This window comes from Bos indicus x Bos taurus, chromosome 1, assembly GCF_003369695.1.
Source record: "Bos indicus x Bos taurus breed Angus x Brahman F1 hybrid chromosome 1, Bos_hybrid_MaternalHap_v2.0, whole genome shotgun sequence".
Taxonomy (NCBI): Eukaryota; Metazoa; Chordata; class Mammalia; order Artiodactyla; family Bovidae; genus Bos; species Bos indicus x Bos taurus.
The window spans coordinates 45,711,543-45,729,159 of NC_040076.1; the positions used below are offsets into that span (position 1 = coordinate 45,711,543).

Genomic DNA, 17,617 nt, shown 5'->3' on the forward strand with positions numbered 1-17,617 from the left:
AGAGAGCAGATTGTATAACATAGAGACCTAATATCTAAAGAGCTCTCTGGTGATCCATGTCTGCCTCTTGAAGGCCAAAAACTAAAGACAGATTATATGACCCAAGGGTAGAGGAAGACACGCATTTAGTAAGACACTTCTTAGGAAAACAAATTCAAATCATATCCATTTACTTAGACTGTGTGTATTTAAAATGATATATTTTTACTCCATCCAGTATTCCAAAGCATAAAATAAAATATGCAAATATAGATAAAATATTCCTAAAATAATGTATTTTTTTCTTCTGTTAGCAACAATTTCACTACATGATAACATTCAGTACTAACTAGTAAATTGGTAGAAATATGGGATCTCTCATGGTGGCAATACATATTGGTACAAATTTTCTAAGATAATTTTTCAGTATTTATAAAAATTTAATATACAAACTTCCTTACACCTAGTAATCCCACTCAAAAATGGTTCCCTGCTTATGAAAAATAAAGGTTGCTGCAATACTATTTCTATTAGTAAAACTCTAGAAACAACCAAACTGTCTAACATCAGTGCACTAAGTGACTAAATTATCGGATATAGTATATTTGGGGAGTATTGTAAAGCCAATAAAAAATAAGTAAAAGAGGTACATCTAAATGTGTTAAAATAGAAAAAAATATTAAAATATTACTAACTAAAAATGGCAGAACACAGAACAAAATGTATTTCATGATCCCTCTTCAGCAATGATCAAAAAATATACAGTCATACATGGGCAGCATGCTTTTTTCTTCTTGAAAGGAATGGAAAAAAAAAAAAAAACTGTCAGTAGTGACTGCATTCAGGAAATAGTCCCATTTATTATTTTCCTTGTCTATACCCTGTATAAAAAACAAATGTTATTATTTAATAACTAAATTTTTAAATAACATTAGGGAATTTCTTGGTGGTCCAGTGGCTAGAAAACTGTACTTTTCAATGGGTTCAACTCCTGGTCAGGGAACCAAGATCCCACAAGCCATGAAGCACAGTCAAAATAAACAAAAAAATAAATAAATAATGTTAAAGCAACTAATACTAACAGCTAATCTTTCCTCTGAGAACAAGTTTTAATAAATGGTTAATTTTTCCTGTCTATAACATAAAAATACATATATTCAAGGTGACTTAAAGTCTGTTATCCTAAAATACTACCATTATGAGCTGAACTGTCCCCTTCAAAATTCGCATGTTGACGTCCTAACCTTTAACATGTATGTACGTGAAGATAGGGCCTTTACACAGGGAGTTTATGTTTAAATGGGGTCAAAAGGGTGGGAACATAATTTATAAGACTAGTGTCCTTATAGGAAGAGGAAGAAACTCCAGGGATGTGTGTGCACAGAAAAGAGGCCATATGAGAACACAGCAAGAAGGTGGCCATCTGTAAGCCAAGGAAAGAGGCCTTAGAGAAAACAACCCTGCCCGCACCTTGTCCTTGGACTTCCAGCCTCCAGATCCTGAGAAAATAACTTTCTGTTGTTTAAGCCACCAACCTGTGGTATTTCATTATGTTAGAAATGTAAACCAATAAAACTAGCAGACCAATATGTATATTCTCAAACAGAGAACTGGAAAATCTGAGAAAAAATTCCATTTTTAAAACACCGACCATGAGTAGTGCCAGTCAAGAAAAGAAAAAACATATAAAGTGCTATCTTAAGCCTTACTTATGAGAACTCTATAGTATTACTTAAAAGTGATAAAATTGGTGCAGATTTATAATTAGGCTGTCTTTTAAAATAACTGTGTCACTTTTTACAATATATCCTCTTTAAATTTACAAAACAAAAAAAGCAAGGGATTTTATTAGCGTTAGCGTTAGTTGCTCAGTCATGTCTGACTCTTTGCAACCCAGTGGACTGTACCCTCCAGAAGCTCCTCTGTGCATGGTATTCTCCAGGCAAAAATACTGGAGTGGGTTGCCATTTCCTTCTCCTTTAATAAGCTTAATATTATCATAAATTTAAAATACAATATATAATAATGAGATTTAAATTCCATGAAAAAAACAACCATTCACAATACACTATTCTTAGATTTAAACTGAAAAATGACCCTAACCTAAAAGCATGATATTTCAACATATGCCAGAAATAAATTAAAACCTGCAATTATGTAATACAAGAAAATAAAAAAAAATATATGAAAATTAAAATTAAGCTTTATTAAAATATTTTAAAACCCAAGAAGAGAGTTTTTATTTACCCCCTGCAAAGAAACATCCCAGTGTTCTGAGCTTCTGAGTTTGGACAGTGGTGACTGAACATGAACATCCTCTGGTTTTGCATTTAATATCTTCGTTATCTGAAACCAAAATGACAAAATAATTAGTTTAATTGAAATATAAGTAAGAGCTGAATGAGCTAACAGAACCACTACATTACTTGCATTAATATTTTGCTATTACTTTCAAGGAGTTTTAAGTTCAGTGCTTAATTTAGAGGTAGTTAAATATATGGAGAAGGCAATGGCAACCCACTCCAGTGTTCTTGCCTGGAGAATCCCACGGACAGGGGACCCTGGTGGGCTGCCGTCTATGGGGTCGCAGAGAGTCGGACACGACTGAAGAGACTTAACAGCAGCGGCAGCACTTAAATATGATTTTATAAAAAGCCTCTTTCACTCAGTATAAAAGTAGATAAATGAGGTATCACAATAACTACTTAACTACTCTTACTTGCAGTTTCTTCCTCTTCTAATCTCTCAAACACTACCCCCTGAGTTCTCTACTACACAAATCTAATTATGGCTACAATCTTAAACTACAATGGTGCCCATTACTTACAGATGTAACTCTTAACAATCTGGCTCTTTGATGTCACTCACACATCACAAACTCTACACCTTAACCACACTGAGTTTACTCAACCTTCTTCAGGCATACATCTCTAGATCTCTGTATGTACTGCTCCTTTAACCTAGAATGCTCTTCTCTCTATTTCTCCCCTATTAAACACCTCAGATTCTGCAAAAAATTATTCTTATCCACACAATCGTCACTCCCATACCGGGGCTTTCCTTTCTCTGGGTATTAGTACTTGGTAGTTTATAAGATAGCATGATATGTGTAATACAATTATTTATCTACATGTTTGTCTTCTTCACCAGACTGTGAAGGGACTAAGAGAGTGTACTCTGACTTAGTCACCTTTATATTCCAAAGTGAATGGTTTACAATACACCGAATAAACAAATGAATGGATGGATTGTAGCCACAAGCTTGAAATCATCTGTTTAGAACTTAAATAATTTTACTTTCACATTATAAATGATGGTTAAGCATCAAGTTCAGCTTATTATATAACATAAAATAAGCACTGGGCTTCCAATATAATAAGCATCGGGCTTCCCAGGTGGTGCGAGTGGTAAAGAACCGGCCTGTCAATGCAGGAGACATAAGAGACGTGGGCTCAACCCCTGGGTCTGGAAGATCCCCTAAAGGAGGGCATGGCAACCCACTCCAGTATTCCTGCCCAGAAAATCCCACAGACAGAGGAGCCTGGTGGGCTATAATCCATAGGGTTGCAAAGAGTCAGACATGACTGAAGTGACTCAGCATGCATAATAAGCACTGTATCAACTACAATCAGTAACACCATAAAATGGTTTCAGTACGAGTAAAGCAAAAGGGCTTCCCTGGTGGTCCAGTGATTAAGAATTCACCTTGCAATGCAGGGGACACCACTTTGATCCCTGCTCTGGGAAGATCCTACATGCCGTGGGGAAACTAAGCCGATGTGCCAGAACCACTGAGCCTTAGCTCTGGAGCCTGCAAGCCACAACGACTGAAGCCCACACATCCTAGAACCTACGCTCCCCAACAAGAGAAGCCACCACAATGAGAAGCCTGCGCACTGCAACTACAGACTAGCCCTTGCTCAGAGCATCCAGAGAAAGCCTGAATGCAGCAAAAAAGACTCACTGAAGCCAAAAATAAATAGATAAAATTATTTTTAAAAATCTACAAATGGTAAATGCTGAAGACGGTGTGAAGAGAAAGGAACCCTCCTACACTGCTGGTGGGAATGCAAACTGATATAGCCCACTAGGAAGAACAGTATGGAGGTTCCTTAAAAAACTAAAACTAGAGCTACCGTATGATCCAGCAATCCCACTCCTGGGCATACAACTGAAGAAAACCATACTTTGAAAAGATACATGCATCCCAATGTTCACTGCAACACTATTTACAAAAGCTAGTAGGTAGAAGTAACTTAAACGTCCACCAACAGAGGAATCAATAAAGAAGATGTGGTCATATATACAATGGAATATTACTCAGCCATAAAAAAGAATGAAATAATAGCATTTGCAACAACATGGCAAGAATACACAGAAGAACTGTACAAAAAAGTTCTTCATGACCCAGATAATCACGATGGTGTGATCACTCACCTAGAGCCAGACATCCTGGAATGTGAAGTCAAGTGGGCCTTACAAAGCATCACTATGAACAAAGCTAGTGGAGGTGATGGAATTCCAGTGGAGCTATTTCAAATCCTCAAAGATGATGCTGTGAAAGTGCTGCACTCAATATGCCAGCAAATTTGGAAACCTCAGCAGTCGCCACAGGACTGGAAAAGGTCCGTTTTCATTCCAAACCCAAAAAAGGGCAATGCCAAAGAATGCTCAAACTACCACACAATTGCACTCATCTCACATGCTAGTAAAGTAATGCTCAAAATTCTCCAAGCCAGGCTTCAGCAATACGTGAACCATGAACTTCCAGATGTTCAAGCTGGTTTTAGAAAAGGCAGAAGAACCAGAGATCAAATTGCAAACATCCACTGGATCACGGAAAAAAACAAGAGAGTTCCAGAAAAACATCTATTTCTGCTTTATTGACTGTGCCAAAGCCTTTGACTGTGTGGATCACAATAAACTGTGGAAAATTCTGCAAGAGATGGGAATACCAGACCACCTGACCTGCCTCTTGAGAAACCTATATGTAGGTCAGGAAGCAACAGTTAGAACTGGACATGGAACAACAGACTGGTTTCAGATAGGAAAAGGAGTATGTCAAGGCCGTATATTGTCACCCTGCTTATTTAACTTCTATGCAGAGTACATCATGAGAAAGGCTGGGCTGGATGAAGCACAAGCTGGAATCAAGATTGCCAGGAGAAATATCAATAACCTCAGACAGGCAGATGACACCACCCTTATGGCAGAAAGTAAAGAGGAACTAAAAAGCCTCTTGATGAAAATGAAAGAGGAGAGTGAAAAAGTTGGCCTAAAGCTCAACATTCAGAAAACGAGGATCATGGCATCTGGTCCCATCACTTCATGGGAAATAGATGGGGAAACAGTGGAAACAGTGTCAGACTTTATTTTTTTGGGCTCCAAAATCACTGCAGATGGTGACTGCAGCCATGAAATTAAAAGACGCTTACTCCTTGGAAGGAAAGTTATGACCAACCTAGATAGCATATTCAAAAGCAGAGACATTACTTTGCCAACAAAGGTCTGTCTAGTCAAGGCTATGGTTTTTCCAGTGGTCATGTATGGATGTGAGAGTTGGACTGTGAAGAAAGATGAGCACCAAAGAATTGATGCTTTTGAACTCTAGTGCTGGAGAAAACTCCTGCAAGGAGATCCAACCAGTCCATCCTAAAGGAGACCAGTCCTGGGTATTCATTGGAAGGACTGATGTTGAGGCTTAAACTCCAATACTTTGGCCACCTCATGTGAAGAGTTGACTCACTGGAAAAGACTCTGATGCTGGGTGGGATTGGGGGCAGGAGGAGAAGGGGACGACAGAGGATGAGATGGCTGGATGGCATCACCAACTTGATGCACATGAGCTTGGGTGAACTCCGTGAGTTGGTGATGGACAGGGAGGCCTGGCGTGCTAGACAGGTGATGGACAGGCGTGCTGCGATTCATGGGGTCACAAAGAGTCGGACACAAATGAGCGACTGAACTGAACTGAACTGGATGGACCTACAGATTGTTATACTGAGTAAAGTAAGTCAGACAGAGAAAGACAGATATATGACATTGCTTATTTGTGGAATTTAAAAAATGGTACAAATGAACCTATTTACAAAACAGGAATAGAGTCAAAGACATAGAAAAGAACCTTACAGTTACCAGAGGAGAAAGGGGGTAGGGAGGAAGGATAAACTGTGAGATTGAGATTGACACATACACACTGTTGTTGTTTGGTTGCTAAGTCGTGTCCAACGCTTTGCGACCCCATGGACTGTAACCCACCAGGCTCCTCTGCCCATGGGATTTCCCAGGCAAGAATACTGGAGTGTGTTGCCATTTCTTTCTCCACATACACACACTATTACATATAAAATAGATAACTAATAAAGATCTACTGTATAGCACAGGAAACTCTACTCAATACTCTGTAATGACCTATATGGGAAAAGAATGTTGAAGAGTGGATATATGTACATTATAATTGATTTACTTTGCTGTATACCTAAAACTAACACAACACTGTAAATCAACTACACTCCAATAAAGATTTTTTAATTAAATAAATAAATAAAACTGGGCATAGTAGCAAGATAATGGGCTTCCCAGGTGGCACAGTGGTAAAGAATCTTCCTGCAAATGCAAGAGACGTGGGCTCAATCCCTGGGTCAAGAAGATACCTTGGAGTAGCAAATTGCAAACTGCTCCAGTATCCTTGCCCAGAAAATTCCATGGACAGGGGAGCCTGATGGGCTACAATCTATGGGACTGCAAAGACTTGGACACACATACACACATAGAAGCAATGTAAAATCTCTTTTTTTAACTCCTTTATTAATCTCACTTAAGCTAAATCCAGAATTTTTCCTTTTATTTTTTGCTGCCTGGCATGGCTTGCAGGATCTTAGTTTCCAACCAGGAATCGAACCCAGGCCCACAGCAGTGAAATCACCGAGTCCCAACCACTGGACCACCAGGGAATTTACTAAATCCAGAAAATTAAATGAAGAAACCACACCCCACAAATTTGAAGTAAGCAAAGGCAGAGTAAGAGTACCCAAAGCTACACTCTCTGTGTGGTCTTGCAAGGTACTGTTGATTTCACAGCCCTCCTTTATGATATCTTCTTCTCACTCTTTTTTTCCAAAAACTGTGCCAAATTAAAGTTCTTTGTGTATAATTAGAATGCTTCAGAGTAAAGTGGCTACTAAATTATTATAATGCAAATCAAGGTACTGCTGCTGCTGCTGCTGCTAAGTCACTTCAGTGGTGTCCAACTCTGTGAGACCCCTATGGCATTTAAATCACAAAATTCTATAGGAAAAAAGATTATCTTTCTAAAAACAGATCAAATCTTTTTCAACACCTTCTAGGTAGGTAGAAACCTCATTTTGCTTGTTTTGCTATTCCTGGCTTATATGAAAGAAATAAATGAAAAAATGTTTAAAAAGATATATACCAAATAGTAACTTTCAGCGCATAACTTGAATACAACACTTCAACATCTACAGTATCATAAATGAATGCACATGAGGTACTCTAATATATTCGATCATCAAATAAATGAGTTATGTTTTACATAAATTTAAAATAATATTTGAAAAGTATACTGGTACATTTTATAATGATTTAAACAAGCCTGGTCCCAGAAAGGACTTCCTATGTTCTAGTTAACCCTTGATTAATTAGGATATACCACTGGTGGCTCAGATGGTAAAAAAGACCTAAGTTCAATCCCTGAGTCAGGAAGATCCCCTGGAGAAAGAAATGGCTACCCAATCCAGTTATTGTTACCTGGAGAATTCCTTGGACTGAGAAGCCCGGAGGCCTTGGGGTCGCAGAGAGTTGGACATGACTGAATGACTAACACATCCCCCAAAAAACACTGATTAGTTATAGATTTACAGTATTTTCTTTAAAATTTTATTGAAAAGACAAATACCAAAACACTTTCAATATTATTAACTCTAAAGATAATCCAAAAGTTAAGAGCAAAACTAATACATACCTTATGTAACTCTGAAGACGAAGGCTTTTTCCTTTTCCCTTCTGTGACAATTTCTACAAAGACATGATAAAAATTAGCATTTAAGAAACAACAGAACAGAATTAATCCTTTCATAGCTGTCTTCTGTCTTAAAGTAACTTTTCTTGTTAGATTTACAATTTATAATGATATACTTCACAGAACCTGAAGGACTTACATAAAGGTTAAAAATAAACAGAAGAGTAACAGATTCTCATAAAATTTCTTGATTAAACAATGTATGTACAATGACAACTGAAATACGATAGGTAGCTGACTCTAAGAACTAAGTAAGAAATTCCCTGGCAAAAATCCTAGTATCCGAGAGGTCTTTGATATATTTTGGTTGAACTGTAAGACCAGATAAATTCTTATAATGGGGAACAAGGGGGCTACGGGAGAGGAGAGCAGAGGGTAAGGGCTACATATCTAAGCTTCTATGCAAAAGAGAACAGCTTAGATCTTTCTTCACCATTTTTCAGACTTCCTAACGGATGTTCTTTGTTTCGTTTTCTTTCCTTTTTTTTTAATTTTAAATTTATTTTTCTAACTGAAGGATAATGGCTTGACAGATTTTTGTTGGCTTCTGTCAAACATCAACATGAATGATTCTTTTCTTCAGTCAGCAAATACGTACTTCATGTTTATCATGTGCATGGCACTGTGCCAGCCAGTGGTATTGGGTAGTGAGCAAATTTAACACAGTTAAGTCTTCCTGGAACTTACAATTCACTGGAATTTCTCAATTTTCATAATAAAAATCAATCATAGAGACCCACACATATGTGGTCACTTATTTAAGACAAACACACCCCCCGCAATTCAGTGAGGAAGGGATGATCTTTTCCATGAGTAATGCTAAAGCAATTTTACAACCAAATGATGTAAACAAATAAGTAATAAACATATGATACACAAAAATTATTTATAAATTGATCAAAGATTTAAATATCAAAGGCAAAGCTTCTAGAATAAAAATGAAGAGAATATTGTCATGATCTTGGGGTTGGTAAGGATTTTTCAAACAAGATTCAAGTAGTACTAACCATAATGGAAAAGATTAATAAACTCAACTTCATTAAAATTAAAAACTTTTGTTCACCAAACCTCATCACTGAATGAGAAAGCAAACTGCAGACTGGAAGAAGATGATTTATAACACAGTTATCTATGTACAGCACGCTGACTATAGTTAATACTGTGTAATACATGTATCTGTCAAAGGACTCATAACCAGAATACATAAAGAACTCCTATAAAGCAAAGGCAAGACAACCCAGTGTTCACAATGCGCAAAACCCTTGAATAGGTACTTCATAAAAATTAAAAAAAAGTCCAAATGGCCAATAAATGTATGAAGTGTCTACTCATTATTAAAGTAGCCCAATTTCATTATTACTAGGGAAGTGCAAGCTAAAATGTCAATAGAATATCATTTACCCTTAGGGTAAAATTAAAAAGACAAGCAATATCAAGTTTTTTTGTTTTTTTTTTTTTACAATATCAAGTATTGGTAATTGGTCATATTCTATACGACTAGAAGTCTCATCTACTGCTTGTGGGAGGGTAAATGAATACATCTACTTTGTCAGTCAGTATCTTCTAAAGTTAGACACCTGCTTACTTAATGTCCAACAATAACATTAATAGATATTTAACCAAAAGAAATGAGTGACTATGCTTCTAAAAGGCATAAGAATGCTATCCTATAAAATGCTATCCTATAAAACAGGCATGTATAAAAATGCTATCTTTGTTCTTAATGACGAAACCTAAAAACAATCCAAATATCCATCATAGGAGCAAGAATAGACCTTTTTAGACAATAGAAAACTACATGAATAAAATTTTTTATACAATAGAAAACTACATAGTAATAAAAAGAATGAATACCTGCTATGCACAATATGAATACATCTCACAGACATTATGTTCAAAGAAAATTAGATGCAGAAAAATGTACGATTCTATTTATGTGGAATTCAAGAATGGGTAAAACAAATCTATGATGCTATTAGTTAGGATGGTGCAAGTACCCAAACAGGGAAAGACTACTAACTCACTGGGACAGGATACAAGTTGGTCTTCTGAGATGCTCAAAATGTTCCAATCTTCAACTAGGTTATAGTTATACAGGTGTATGTATACAAGTATAAAAAGTCATCAAACATCAAAGACATGGTACTGTGTCATATGTAATTGTTGTTTGCTCACTAAGTTGTGTCTGACTCTTTGCGACCTTGTAGACTGCAGCAAGCCAGGCTCCTGTCACCTTGAATATCTCCCAGAGTTTGCTCAAATTTATGTCCATTGTGTCAGTGATGCTATCTAACCATCTAATCTTCTGCTATCCCCTTCTCTACCCCCTTCTCCTTTTGCCTTCAATCTTTCCCAGCATTAGGGTCTCTTCCTATAAGTGGGTTCTTCACATCAGGTGGACAAAGTATTGGAGCTTCAGCTTTGGCAACAGTCCTTCCAATGACTATTCAGGGTTGATTTTCTTAAGTATTGACTGGTTTTATCTCCTTGCTATAGAAGGGACTCTCAAGTCTTCTCCAGCACCACAATTCAAAAGCATCAATTCTTCAGGACTCAGTCTTTTTGAATGGTCCAACTCTCACAAACATACATGACTACTGGAAAAACCATAGCTTTGACTAATCAGAACTTTTATCAGCAAAGTGATGTCTCTGCTTCTTAATACACCGTCTAGGTCTGTCAAAGCTTTCCTTCTATGGATCAAGTTTCTTTTAATTTCATGACTGTAGTTACCGACCTCAGTGATTCTGGAGCCCAAGAAAAGAAAATCTGTCATTGCTTCCACTTTTCCCCTTTCTATTTGCCATGAAGTTATGGGAGTGGATGCCATGATCTTAATTTTTTAATGTTGAGTTTTAAGTTGGCTTTTTCACTCTCTTTCACTTTCACCAAGAGGCTCTTTACTTCCTCTTCACTCTCTGCCATTAGAGTGGTAGCATCTGCATATCTGACATTGTTGATATTTCTCCTGGCAATCTTGATTCCAGCTTGTGATTCATCCAGCCCAGCATTTCACATGATGTACTCTCCATATAAGTTAAATAAACAAAGTATCAATATACAGCCTTGTTGTATTCCTTTCCCAATTTTGAACCAATCCATTGTTTCATGTCCAGTTCTAACTGTTGCTTCTTGACCCACTTACAGGTTTCTCAGGAGGCAGGTAAGGTTGTCTGCTATTCCCATTTCTTTAACAATTTTCCACAGTTTGTTGTGATCCACACAGTCAAAGGCTTTAACGTAGTCAATGAAGGAGAAATAGATGTTTTTTCTGGACTTCCCTTGCTTTCTCCATGATCCAATGAATTTGATCTCTGTTTCCTCTGACTCTCCAAACCTAGCTGGCATATCTGGAAGTTCTCAGTACACATACTGCTGAAGCCTAGCTTGAACAATTGAGGATAACCTTGCCAGCATGTGAAATGAGAGCAACTGTACCACAGTTTGAACATTTTTTGGCATCACCCTTCTTTGTAATTGGAATGAAAACTGACCTTTTCCAGTCCTGTGGTCACTGCTGAGTTTTCCAAATTTGCTGATATATATTGAGTGCAGTACTTTAACAGCATCATCTTTTAGGATTTTAAATAGATCAGCTGGAATTTCATCGTATCCACTCACTTTGTTCGTAGTAATGCTTCCTAAGACCCACTTGACCTCACATACCAGGATGTCTGGCTCTCAGTGAGTGACCATACCATCATGGTTATCTGGGTCATTAAGACATTTTATGTATAGTTCTTCTGTATATTCTTGCCACCTCTTCTTAAGATCTTCTGCTTCTGTTAGGTCTCACCATTTCTGTCCTTTATCATGCCCATCCTTGCAAGAAATGTTGCCTTGGTATCTTCAACTTTCTTGAAGAGATCTCCAATAGTCTCCATTTTACTGTGTTCCTCTATATCTTTGCACTGGTCATTTAAGAAGGGCTTCTTATCTCTCCTTGCTATTCTCTGGAACTCTGAATTCAGTTGGGTTTATCTTTCCCTTTCTCCCTTGCTTTTCACTTATCTTCTTTTCTCAGCTATTTGTAAAGCCTCCTAAAGCAACCACCTTGCCATCCTACATTTCTTTTTCTTTAGGATGGTTTTGGTCACTGCCTATTGTACAATGTTATAAACCTCTGTCCACAGTTCTTCAAGCATTCTCTCTACCAGATCTAATCCCTTGAATCTTTTCATCACTTTCAAGGATTTGATTTAGGTCATACTTGAATGGCCTATTGTTTTTTCCTACTTTCTTCTTTTAAGCCTGAATTTTGCAATAAGGAACTCATGATCTGAGCCACAGCCAGCTCCAGGTCTTGTTTTTACTGACTGTATAGACCCTCTCATCTTTGGCTGCAAAGAACATCATCAATCGGATTCCAGTACTGACCATCTGGTGATGTCCATGTGTAGAGTCATCTCTTAGGTTGCTGGAAATGGGTGTTTGCTATGATCATGTTTTCTTGACAAAACTCTGTTAGCCTTTACCCTGCTTCATTCTGTACTGCAAGGCCAAACTTGCTTGTTATTCCGAGTATCTCTTAACTTCCTACTTTTGCATTCCAGTCCCCTATGATGAAAAGGACATCTTTTGTGTTTTTTTTGGTGTTAGTTCTACAAGGACTTGTAGGTCTTCAAAGAACTGTTAAACTTCAACTTCTTTGGCATCAGTGCTTAGGGGGCAGACTTCTGTCATTTTTGAGGTTGCACCAAAGTACTGCATTTTGAACTCTTCTGTTGACTATGAAGGCTACTCCATTCCTTCCAAGGAATTCTTGCCTACAATGGTTGTCTAATTAAATTCACCCATTACCATCCATTTTAATTCGCTGATTTCTAAGATGTCGATGTTCTCTCTTGCTATCACCTGCTACCATGTCCAGTTTACCTTGATTCATGGACCTAATATTCCAGGTTCCTATGCAATATTGTTCTGTACAGCATAGGACTTAACTTTCACCACCAGACACATCCACAACTGAGCATCATTACCACTTTGGTCCAGCTGCTTCATTCTTTCAGAAGCTATTCATAATTCCCCTCTGCTCTTTCCCAGTAGCATACTGGACGCATTCTGACCTTGGGGGCTTATCTTCCAGAGACATATCTTTTTGCCTTTTCATACAGTCCATGGGGTTCTCCAAGCAAGAATACTATTGTGGACTTTGATTTCTTACTCCAGTCAACCACCTTCTGTAAGAACTCTTCAGTACGACCTGGCCATCCTGGGTAGCTCTGCACCCATGGCTCATAGCTTCCTTGAGTTTGTTGCAACCATGAAGAAACTATATGTGGTACCTCAACTTAATAATTAAAAAACATTTAAAGTAACAGTTATAACAAATGGGCTAAAACTTATCCAGAAATCTACAGACCTGAAACAATTTATCTCATTTCATAAAAATAGTGTGAGTTTCACCAAATGCATTTCCTCGAGTAATCACTGACATAAAAATCATTTTAACTTCTATACTTAAGCTTTTGATAGTTTTAAACAATTGTCAATAAAGTAGTACTTCTTTTTTTTATTTTTTTTTATAAAGTAGCACTTCTTGAACTACCAAAAACAAGTAACACTTAAGTAAATGTTAAGAACCTCTTAAAAAAAATAGAAAGCCTTTCTTATGTAAATTCAATTTCTAGTCAATTTTCAACTTAATATATAGGGTTTCCATGATCCAGTGGATGTTGGCAATTTGATCTCTGGTTCCTCTTCCTTTTCTAAAACCAGCTTGAACATCTGGAAGTTCACGGTTCACGTATTGCTGAAGCACGGCTTGGAGAATTCTGAGCATTACTTTACTAGCGTGTGAGATGACTGCAATTGTGTGGTAGTTTGAGCATTCTTTGGCATTGCCCTTTTTTGGGTTTGGAATGAAAACGGACCTTTTCCAGTCCTGTGGCCACTGCTGAGTTTTCCAAATTTGCTGGCATATTGAGTGCAGCACTTTCACAGCATCATCTTTCAGGATTTGAAATAGCTCAACTGGAATTCCATCACCTCCACTAGCTTTGTTCGTAGTAATGCTTTCCAAGGCCCACTTGACTTCACATTCCAGGATGTCTGGCTCTAGGTCAGTGATCACACCATTGTGATTATCTTGGTCGTGAAGAACTTTTTTGTACAGTTTTTCTGTGTATTCTTGCCACCTCTTCTTAATATGTTCTGCTTCTGTTAGGTCCATACCATTTCTGTCCTTTATCGAGCCCATCTTTGCATGAAATGTCCCCTTGGTATCTCAAATTTTCTTGAAGAGATCTCTAGTCTTTCCCATTCTGTTGTTGTCCTCTATTTCTTTGCATTGATTGCTGAGGAAGGCTATCTTATCTCTTCTTGCTATTCTTTGGAACTCTGCATTCAGATGCTCATAACTTTCCTTTTCTCCTTTGCTTTTCCCTTCTCTTCTTTTCACAGCTATTTGTAAGGCCTCCTCAGACAGCCATTTTGCTTTTTTGTATTTCTTTTCTATGGGGATGGTCTTGATCCCTGTCTCTTGTACAAGGTCACGAACCTCCATCCATAGTTCATCAGGCACTCTATCTATCAGATCTAGAAAGTTCTAGATCTATCAGATGGTCTATCAGATCTAGAGAGTTCCAGAAAAACATCTATTTCTGCTTTATTGACTATGCCAAAGCCTTTGACTGTGTGGATCACAATAAACTGCGGAAAATTCTGCAAGAGATGGGAATACCAGACCACCTGACCTGCCTCTTGAGAAACCTATATGCAGGTCAGGAAGCAACAGTTAGAACTGGACATGGAACAACAGACTGGTTCCAAATAGGAAAACAAATACGTCAAGGCTGTATATTGTCACCCTGCTTATTTAACTTCTATGCAGAGTACATCATGAGAAAGCCTGGGCTGGATGAAGCACAAGCTGGAATCAAGATTGCCGGGAAAAATATCAATAACCTCAGATATGCAGATGACACCACCCTTATGGCAGAAAGTGGAGAAGAACTAAAAACCTCTTGATGAAAGTAAAAGTGGAGAGTGAAAAAGTTGGCTTAAAGCTCAACATTCAAAAAACGAAGATCATGGCATCTGGTCCCATCACTTCATGGCAAATAGACAGGGAAACAGGGGAAACAGTGTCAGACTTTGTTTTTTGGGGGCTCCAAAATCACTGCAGATGGTGACTGCAGCCATGAAATTAAAAGACGCTTACTCCTTGGAAGGAAAGTTATGACCAACCTAGATAGCATATTCAAAAGCAGAGACATTACTTTGCTAACAAAGGTCCGTCTAGTCAAGGCTATGGTTTTTCCAGTGCTCATGTATGGATGTGAGAGTCCGACTGTGGAGGAAGCTGAGGGCCGAAGAAGTGATGCTTTTGAACTGTGGTGTTGGAGAAGACTCTTGAGAGTCCCTTGGACTGCAAGGAGATCCAACCAGTCCATTCTGAAGATCAGCCCTGGGACTTCTTTGGAGGGAATGATGCTGAAGCTGAAACTCCAGTACTTTGACCACCTCATGCGAAGAGTTGACTCATTGGAAAAGACTGATGCTGGGAAAGACTGGGGGCAGGAGGAGAAGGGGATTACAGAGGATGAGATGGCTGGATTGCATCACCGACTCGATGGATGTGAATCTGAGTGAACTCCAGGAGTTGATGGACAGGGAGGCCTGGCGTGCTGCGATTCACAGGGCAGCAAAGAGTCGGATACAACTGAGTGACTGAACTGAACTGGACTGATATAGGGCTTCCCTGGTGGCTCAGTGGTAAAGAATCTGCCTGCCACTGCAGGAGACATGGGTTTAATCCCTGATTCAGGAAGATGCCGCAGGGCAAATTAAGCCTAGCGCCAAAAATACTGAGACGAGACTACAGACCTCAGAAGCCACAACTACTGAGGCCAAGTGCTGCAATTGCTGAAGCCTGAGCACCAGAGCCTGTGCTCCACAAGAAGAGAAGCCAATGCTGAGAAGTTCATGCTCTCCAGCAAGAGTAGCCCCTATTTGCCACAACTAGAGAAAAGCCTGTGCAGCAACGAAGACCCAACACACCCAAAAATAAATAAATAAACATTTTTAATAAATAAATACACTTTTAAAGTAATACAAGTTGTCTAAATTGAAGTTTATAGATTTTTTGCATATTTCTTTTAATTAATACTATTGTGATTTCCCAAAATTTTAGAGGTTTTTATAACTGAGTTGTTCCAACCTATATAAGATTGGTTGGAGTATTTTAATAAACATACGATGTACCTCTGCTTGTGACTGTCTAGTATAACACAGTGCTCAAGGATAAAATTATTAAAGCCAGAAAACCTAAATTTATATCTTGGCTTACTAGCTGTGACTTCCCTGAGACTCAATTGCATCCATGCATGCTTTGTAGTATCCAACTCTTTGGGACCTCATAGACTGTAGCCCACCAGGTTCCTCTGTCCATGGAATTTTCCAGGCAAGAATATTGGAACAGGTCGTCATTTCCTAATCCAGAGACTTAGTTTCTCATCTCTAAAAAGGGGAGTATATCCAGCTTTTCGATTGCTAAGATTAAAGTGAGATAGGCTAATCTCCCTTAAAAAAAAAAGCAAAAATAAACAAATGGGACCTAATAAAACTTAAAAGCTTTTGCACAGCAAAGGAAACCATCAACAAAATGAAAAGATACGTATGGAATGGGAGAAAATATTTGCAAACAACGTGACTGATAAGAGCTTAATTTCCAAAATATACAAACAGCTCATATAATTCAATATTAAAAAAAAAAAAAAAAAAAACTATGGGCAGATGATCTAAGTAGACATTTCACCAAAGAAGACATACAGACGGCCAGAATCACTTAATAAACAATCACTTAATTGCTAATTAATAGAGAAATGCAATTCAAAACCTCAATGACATATCGCCTCACACCAGTAAGAATAAATATCATCAAAAAGTCTACAAATAATAAATGCTCGAGAGGGTGTAGAGAAAAGGAAACCCTCCTACATTGTTGGTGGGAACTTAAATTGGTACAGCCACTATGAAATACAGTATGCGGGTTCCTTACAAAACTAAAAATAGAGCTACCATGATTCAGTAAACCCACTCCTGGGCATATATCCAAAAAAGATGGAAATTCTAATCCAAAAGATACAAGCAATCCCAATGTTCACAGCAGCACTATTTATAAGAGTCAAAACATGGAAGCAAACTACATGTCTGTCAACAAGTAAATGGATAAAGATAAAATGGATAAATGGATAAATATTCCACACACATAATGGAATATTACCATAAAAATGAAATACTACCATTTGCAGCAACATGAAAGGACCTAGAGAATGTCATCCTAAGTGAAACAAGTTAGAAAAAGATAAATATGACATGATATCACTTGAATGTGGAATCTAAAAGGTAATACAAATGAATCTATATACAAAACAGAAATAAGACTTATAGACATGGAAAACAAAGTTATGGTTATTAAAGGGGAAAGGAGGGGCAGGAGAGAATAAATTTTGACTATGGGATTAGCAGGGCAAAGCCAAGAGAATGCACTGGTCATAGCAAACACTCTCTTCCAACAACACAAGAGAAGACTCTACACATGGACATCACCAGATGGGGTCAACAACGAAATTAGACTGATTATATTCCTTGCCGACA

General features: G+C 37.9%; 1 protein-coding gene across 11 annotated transcripts in view; it reads right to left on the reverse strand.

Moving 5' to 3' along the window:
* The window catches only part of SENP7 (SUMO specific peptidase 7), a 170,799-nt gene that overhangs the window by 116,273 nt on the left and 36,909 nt on the right, over positions 1-17,617 (reverse strand). For all 11 annotated transcript variants that reach the window (XM_027561898.1, XM_027562138.1, XM_027561836.1 and 8 more), the window contains exons 3-4: positions 7,961-8,013; positions 2,227-2,325 (exon numbers count right to left, since the gene is read on the reverse strand). In XM_027561898.1, coding sequence (XP_027417699.1) covers positions 2,227-2,325; positions 7,961-8,013 — 152 coding nt within the window. The remainder of the gene's footprint in view (positions 1-2,226; positions 2,326-7,960; positions 8,014-17,617) is intronic.